This window comes from Pteropus vampyrus, unplaced genomic scaffold (assembly GCF_000151845.1).
Source record: "Pteropus vampyrus isolate Shadow unplaced genomic scaffold, Pvam_2.0 Scaffold203, whole genome shotgun sequence".
In the NCBI taxonomy this organism is placed as follows: domain Eukaryota; kingdom Metazoa; phylum Chordata; class Mammalia; order Chiroptera; family Pteropodidae; genus Pteropus; species Pteropus vampyrus.
Window position 1 is genome coordinate 483,472 of NW_011888984.1, and position 6,494 is coordinate 489,965.

At 50.1% G+C, this 6,494-nt stretch overlaps 1 protein-coding gene across 6 annotated transcripts in view; it reads left to right on the plus strand.

Annotated features, from left to right (window-relative positions):
* Window positions 1-6,494, plus strand: part of LOC105300159 (RAC-beta serine/threonine-protein kinase) — a 57,251-nt gene that overhangs the window by 25,619 nt on the left and 25,138 nt on the right. For all 6 annotated transcript variants that reach the window (XM_023537932.1, XM_011372221.2, XM_011372222.2 and 3 more), the window contains 2 exons: window positions 2,246-2,374; window positions 4,069-4,180. In XM_023537932.1, coding sequence (XP_023393700.1) covers window positions 2,246-2,374; window positions 4,069-4,180 — 241 coding nt within the window. The remainder of the gene's footprint in view (window positions 1-2,245; window positions 2,375-4,068; window positions 4,181-6,494) is intronic.

Consider the following 6,494-nt stretch of genomic DNA (forward strand, 5'->3'; position numbering starts at 1 on the left):
ATGTCTTTGCATTATTTAGGTCTTTAATTTCTTTCAGCAATATTTTGTAGTTTTTAATGTATGAACTTTTCACCTCATATTATTATAAATGGAATTGTTAATTTCTTTTTTGGATTGTTCACTGCTGGTATATAGAAAGATAGCTCATTTTTGTGTGTTTTATTTTGCTGAATTTGTTTATTCTAGTAATTATTTTGTGGATTCTTTGCGATTTTCTGTATTTATAGGATCATGTTATTTGCAAAGAAAGATAATTATACTTTTTCCTTCACATTGGATGCCTTTCATCTCTTTTCTTTTCCTCTGACTGGAACATCCAGCACAGTGTTTAAGAGCAGTGGGGAAAGTGGACGTCATTGTCTTGCTCCTAGTCCTAGGGGAGAGCTTTCAGTCTTTCATTGAATATCGATGTTAGCGCTAGGTTTTTCATAGATGCCCTTTCTCGTGGGGAGGAAATTCCCTTCTATTCCGAGTTTGCTAAGTTGTGTTTTTGTTTTTGTTTTTTTTTATCATGGAAGAGCGTTGGATTTTTATCAAATGCTATTTCTGCCTCAATTGAAATGATCATGTGTTTTTTTTCTTTCATTCTATTTTGTATTACATTAATTGATTTTCATATATTGAACCACCCTTTCATTCCTGAGATAAAACCTACTTGGTTCTTTAAATCTGCTATTGAATTTGGGGTTTTGCTAGGTTTTGAAATTTATATAGATGGAATCATTTACTATCTACATTTGGAAAAAATTTAGTAAGTTAAAACCTATCAGATACTTAGCGTAGTGCCTGGCCCAAAGTACCACTGTAGTGTTATCTAATCATCGTCATGGTCATTATCATCTTCATCATAAGCAGTTAATGGATATCTTTATAATAGGAAACAAAGACTCCGAGAAGTGAAGTTGTGCGTCTTGTCACCACAGTCAATTTTAGCGCATTTCACTGCTGCTCTCCTGCCCGCCCTCTCCTCCACCCTCCTTCTACCCAGGTGCCCCTTGCGAGGCACTCTCACACCTGGCTGCCTGCCCTCACTTCTTTCCCTCCCCACCCTCCCCCAGGCGAATGCTAATCTACTGTTCATGTCTGCAGATTTGCCTAGTCTGGACATTTTATATGAATGGACTCATCTAATTTGTGGTCCTTTGCAACAAACTGTTTTAACTTACATGAATTATGGTTCATCCATGCTATAGCATCCATGCTTTGTTTCTTTTCATGATCGAATAATATTCTGTTGTATGGATATACCACAGTTTGTTTACTCACTCATTAGTCGATGGACTTTTGGGCTGTTTTCACTTTTTACTTTTATGACTAATGCTGCCATGGACATTTACGTACAAGTTTTTATTTCACCATCTCTTTTTTTGAGAACTTAAATAGCATTTTATTTTATTGATTTTCTAAAAATTTTATTTATTCATTTTATCGACATGTCATTGACGTATAGTATCCTGTTAGTTTCAGGTGTACGTCATAGCGATTTGATAATTATGAAATGTTCCCCATGATAAGTCTAGTTACATGTGTCACCATACAGAGTTATTACAATGTCATTGACTAATAATCCCCTATGCTGTACTTCACATCCCTGTGACTTACTTATTTTGTCACTAGAAGTTTGTACCTTTAATTCCCTTCACCTGTTTTGCACTCCACCTCATTTTAATTCTTAGCAGCTCTCTGAGGAGTGGGTTCTTGTAACTGTGTGTGTGTGCGTGTGTGCGTGTGTGTGTGTGCATGTGTGTTAAGTACACAGGGTGCTTGGATATTCATGGTTAGAACAAATGGAAGGGGTCAAGGGACACTTGAAGGTCAGAGCAACAGTTATACCCGGCCTGGCACAGTGTTTTGACATTTGATCTACCTGCACGGCTGCACTGGTGAATACTAGCCCATGGGATTTGGCCTTACAGGGCCACAGGGCATGTATGTTTGAAAGCCTGGGCCTCTCCTGGGACTGGGCCATGTGCTGGCAAGGATGGCTTGCTGCTGGCCACACGCTGAGGCAACTGGTGCCCTGGGGCACTTCAGTAGGCACCTGACTGCCAGGCATGACCTCTGAATCACTGGGCCCAGCCGGGCGCCTCGCCTGCGTCAGCAGGGGCCGCCTGAGGGTTTCTCTGGGAGAGGCACTTCCTGCCCATCCTCTCATCCACCCTTCTCCTGCCCCGTGCCCCCTGTGCAGCACTGTCACGCTGAGCTGCCTGTCCTGCCCTTTGTCCCCACCCCCTTCTTGGTTCAGGTGAATACATCAAGACCTGGAGGCCGCGGTATTTCCTGCTGAAGAGTGATGGCTCCTTCATTGGCTATAAGGAACGACCCGAAGCCCCCGACCAGACACTGCCCCCGCTAAACAACTTCTCCGTTGCAGGTGCGTCTTGAAGTGGGCGGGTGTTCAGAGGACGGTGGCAAGTCTTGGGGGCACATGGGGTCAGCTGTTCTTGGGTTGTGGGCCTGACCAGGGCCTGTGTGCCCTGTTCCCCGTCCTTCTGCTGCTCTACCCGTGTGTTAGGTGGGCCCCGGGGCTGTGCCGGTGGATGAGGGATCGTGGGAAGCAGGGAGAAGCCAGGTGTTCCCCAGCCCTCCTCCCGTCCCCAGGCAGCACTGCCTCTGTGGTTCTAGCTGCTGTTGCTGGTCGGGCCCTGGGGTTCTGGCTGGTGTCAGATGCCTCTGCGCTCTGCTAATAGCCCGTTTCTCCCCCTCTCTAACCTGGAGGCAGCCGTGGCCTCCCTCCAGCTGACGGCAGGGCTGACCTCATGTCCTCCGTCTCTCCGGTATCCGAGTAGTGCCTTCCAGCTGGACCCTGGCCAGTGAAAGCTTGGCAGGCCCAAAGCCGTTGCCTGGGCCTTGCGGAACCACAGTCCTGCCTCTGACCCCCTGCTTCCTTCCTTCCTTCCTTGCTGACCTGGTTGGTCACCACATCACCGTATCCTCGGTATCCCATCTCTTAAGAACATGACCGAGACGCTCGCGTCTCCACTGCCACTCCTCAGCCGACCGCTGTCCTCTCCCACAAGCTCCCTGCTCCGGAGTCTTGCCCAGTCTGCTCCCACCTATTCTCGCTGGGATCCAGCCCCAGTCCCCTCTTAAAGCCTGGTCCTGGTTGCTTTCCCCTTGTGCTGGGGACTCCGACATGGCTGCTCCCAGCCCTGGCTTCTCACCTGAACGGCCAGCCTGCCCTGGGCAGCTCTCTGCACGTTGCTCTCTGGGTGTCCTCTAGGTTCCTTACACCCACCATGTTCCAAACGGGCCTTATAGTCTCCCCCCTCTCCCCAACCTTCTCCTACTCCCTGTCTCCATCTGGGGGAGGGTCTTATAGCCCCCTGGTCCACAGGCTTTAGCCTCATCCTAGGTGCCTCTCTCTGCCTCCCCTCTGGCATGTCTGTCTGCCCTCGCCTACCCTCCCCGCGGCTCTACTCTTGGTGGATCCCTGGGCTCCTCCCTGGGCTCCTCCCTGGGCTCCTCCCTGGGCTCCTCCCTGGGCTCCTCCCTGGGCTCCCAGCCTCTCTTCTCTCTCACTCTGCATGGCAGCCAGAGGACTGTCTGCATCTGTTCACGTCCCTTCCCTATTTAAGCCTTCCGTAGCTCCCTCTTGCTTTCAGACAAAGTCTAGATCCTTCCCCATGCTCCCGAGCCGTGCAGGGCGGTCCCTGCCTGCCTCTCCAGCCTGTCTCTTCTCACACCTAGAGCAAAACTTGACATTTCCTGAGTGTGCGGGGCGTCTCTGGCACTTCTAGGCTCTGGACAAGGTGCACCTTTCTGCCTGACTGGCCACATTCTCTCTTCTGTCAGGGCTCAGGGCACAGATGCCTCTTTCTCTGAGAGGTCCGCCTGGGCTTCCCCCCATCACTGCCCTGATGCTAAGCTGTCTAGTGGTCCGTTCCCCATCCACACACACACACTGCATCTCTAGCCTTACGGGGGCAAGTCCAGGGCTGTCTCAGTCACTCACGTGTCCCCAACACCATCTGATGTGGGGCTGGCACATAGGAGGTGGCTCGGGGAATGTGAGCTGCAGGTAGAAGGGCTGTCCCCTCAACCCTCCCTCTGTCCTTTTGCTTGCAGAATGTCAGCTGATGAAGACGGAAAGACCACGGCCCAACACCTTTGTCATACGCTGCCTGCAGTGGACCACAGTCATCGAGAGGACCTTCCACGTGGACTCTCCAGATGAGAGGCGAGTCTGCACTCTGCGTGGCTGCACTGTGAGGGTGGCCAGGCCCAGTGAGGGCAAGGGGTGCACATGCGCAGACTCCCCTGGGCCCTGCCTGGCAGCTTCCTGTCTCAGCCCTCTGGTGTGGGGTCTCCCCAGCTGGAGCTGGGAGGAGCCGGGGTTCTCAGTGTGCAGACCCCACTACGGTTTGAGGACTGGAGGGTGCCTTGGAATCTCAGGCGGAGCTTGGTAGCAGCTCAGAGCAACTTCATGGATCGGTGGAGGGTCCGAGAGCTGTATTTGTAATGAGCATCTCTGTTGATTGTGAGGCAGATGGCCTAGGATTCACTGTCATAATCAGAAGGGCTGATACAGATTCTCCTAGTTCAAAACCTGAACAGTGTAAGCAGGCGTCTGGTGGGTGCTTCACTCGGGCTTTGCCCCACCTTCCACCCCCGAGGTGACCACTCCTCTCATGTGCCCTGCAAGGGCTGCTTTCTGTAGGGAAAGGCTTGTTCAAATCCAGACTTCTGCGCCCTACTCCCCTTGTGAGTTTTTTGTTTGTTTGTTTGTTTTTTTACACAAAAGATGTAGCATTGCACACAAACTATTTCGAACTTGCTTTCTTACTGTATGTATCTTGGGGAATCTTCCTGCTCTGATATGTAGAGTGCTGCTGCTGGTTTTTTTAAAACAGCCGCACATGAATATTCCCAGGTTTGTAGAGTGGTTCTTTGTGGCTGGTGACTGTGATCGTTTCCAGCATTTGGCTCGTTACGAACAGTGCTGCAGTGCTGGACCTGTGTTTGCCTCATTGACATAGATGCTGGTAAATCCGTAAGATGAATTCGTAGATGGAGGATTGCTGGGTTGGTTTCAGGGAATATGCATTTGTAATGTGGAGAAATGTTTTCTAGGCCATGTCTGAGTGTCCACACAGCTTTGTGCTTTCAAACATGTAGATTTTTACCAATCTGATCAGTGGGAAATGGCACCTCAGAGTGGCTTTTAATTGGCCTTTTATTTCCGGGTGAGTTCGAGAATCCTTTTATATGTTCAAAGGCCATGCTGGTTTCTGCTTCTGAACTATCTGTTCAGATCCTTTGTCTCTTTTTCTATTAGGTAGTCTTTTTCTTATTTATTTCTGAAAACTATAGATTAGGGAGCTTAGTCCTTTGGATGAGTGTCAAATATTTTCCCCCCACTTTGTCCCTTTGGGCCTCTCTTTGAGAAACATTCCTTTAGCTTATCTGTGGGGCAAGGATTCCGCTGACCACCTGGAGAACCCTAAAACGGTGCCGTGACAGGAATGTTCTATACTCGTAGTACCCGAGAGGGTGGCCATTAGTCACATGCACCTGCCGAGCGTTTGCACTGTTGTTAGTGCAGCTGAGGTATGGAATTCTTTTATTTTATTTAATGAAATTTAAACAGCTACATATGGCTAGTGGCTGCCGTGTTGGACAGTGCATTTCTAGAGCACATGCAAAACAGTGTCATAGGACGTGTTAGCACAGTCCGTACTGTAATTATTGTTGCATGCCTTCCCGGGGTTCAACATATGCTCGCCCCACCGAGGGGAACAGAATTGCTATCTTAGGCCAGCTGAAATGTTTGGTGCTCAGTTGAAAACTGGAGACCAAAACATAGACCGCCAGTCAGAGCGGATTTAGACCAGTAGGTGCATAGGATCGGGTATTGGATTGAGTTCTGATGTATAGGTAGGAGTTGGCCACAGAAGTAGGAAGGAGAAGGTGACTCCAGGAAAAGGGGACAGCATATAAGAGGCCCAAGGATGAGGCAGTCGTTATTCCAGGGACCACACAGGGTTTTGTGTCATCAAAGAATCAATGGCCAGGGGTTTTAGAACCGGGGCAGGGGTTTGCGTGTGGAGAACCTTGATGCTGGCGAGCTCAGCCGGGGCCTGGACTCCAGATGGAGATCCCCACGGGGCTTGGCAGACAGTGAATCAGTTCGGGTTTGTCACAGGGTTGCTAAAGATTCAGGGGGATGACAAACAGGAAGCCCTTGATTCACCAGTACCTGGCACACAGTGTGTAAGCCTGGAAGAGGAGTAGTGGGAGCCGGCAGAGGGTTTTAGTAGGCCAGAGGCCCACATTGGTTTCCATTTTAGTGAGATACCGTGCCCTTCAGTGTGGGGAAGAGTCCCTTTCCTAAACTGGAGGGGCTGGAGAGCCCCACCTTCCACCTTTTCTGGGTGCCTGCTGCTGCCGCTGGAGAGAAGTCTGCTGGGACTGCTCTGAGACCGACCCCAGGGCGGCGTGGGCCAGAGACCCAGCTCTGGGCTGTCTTCACTGCCCCTCACTGCCCTGGGCCA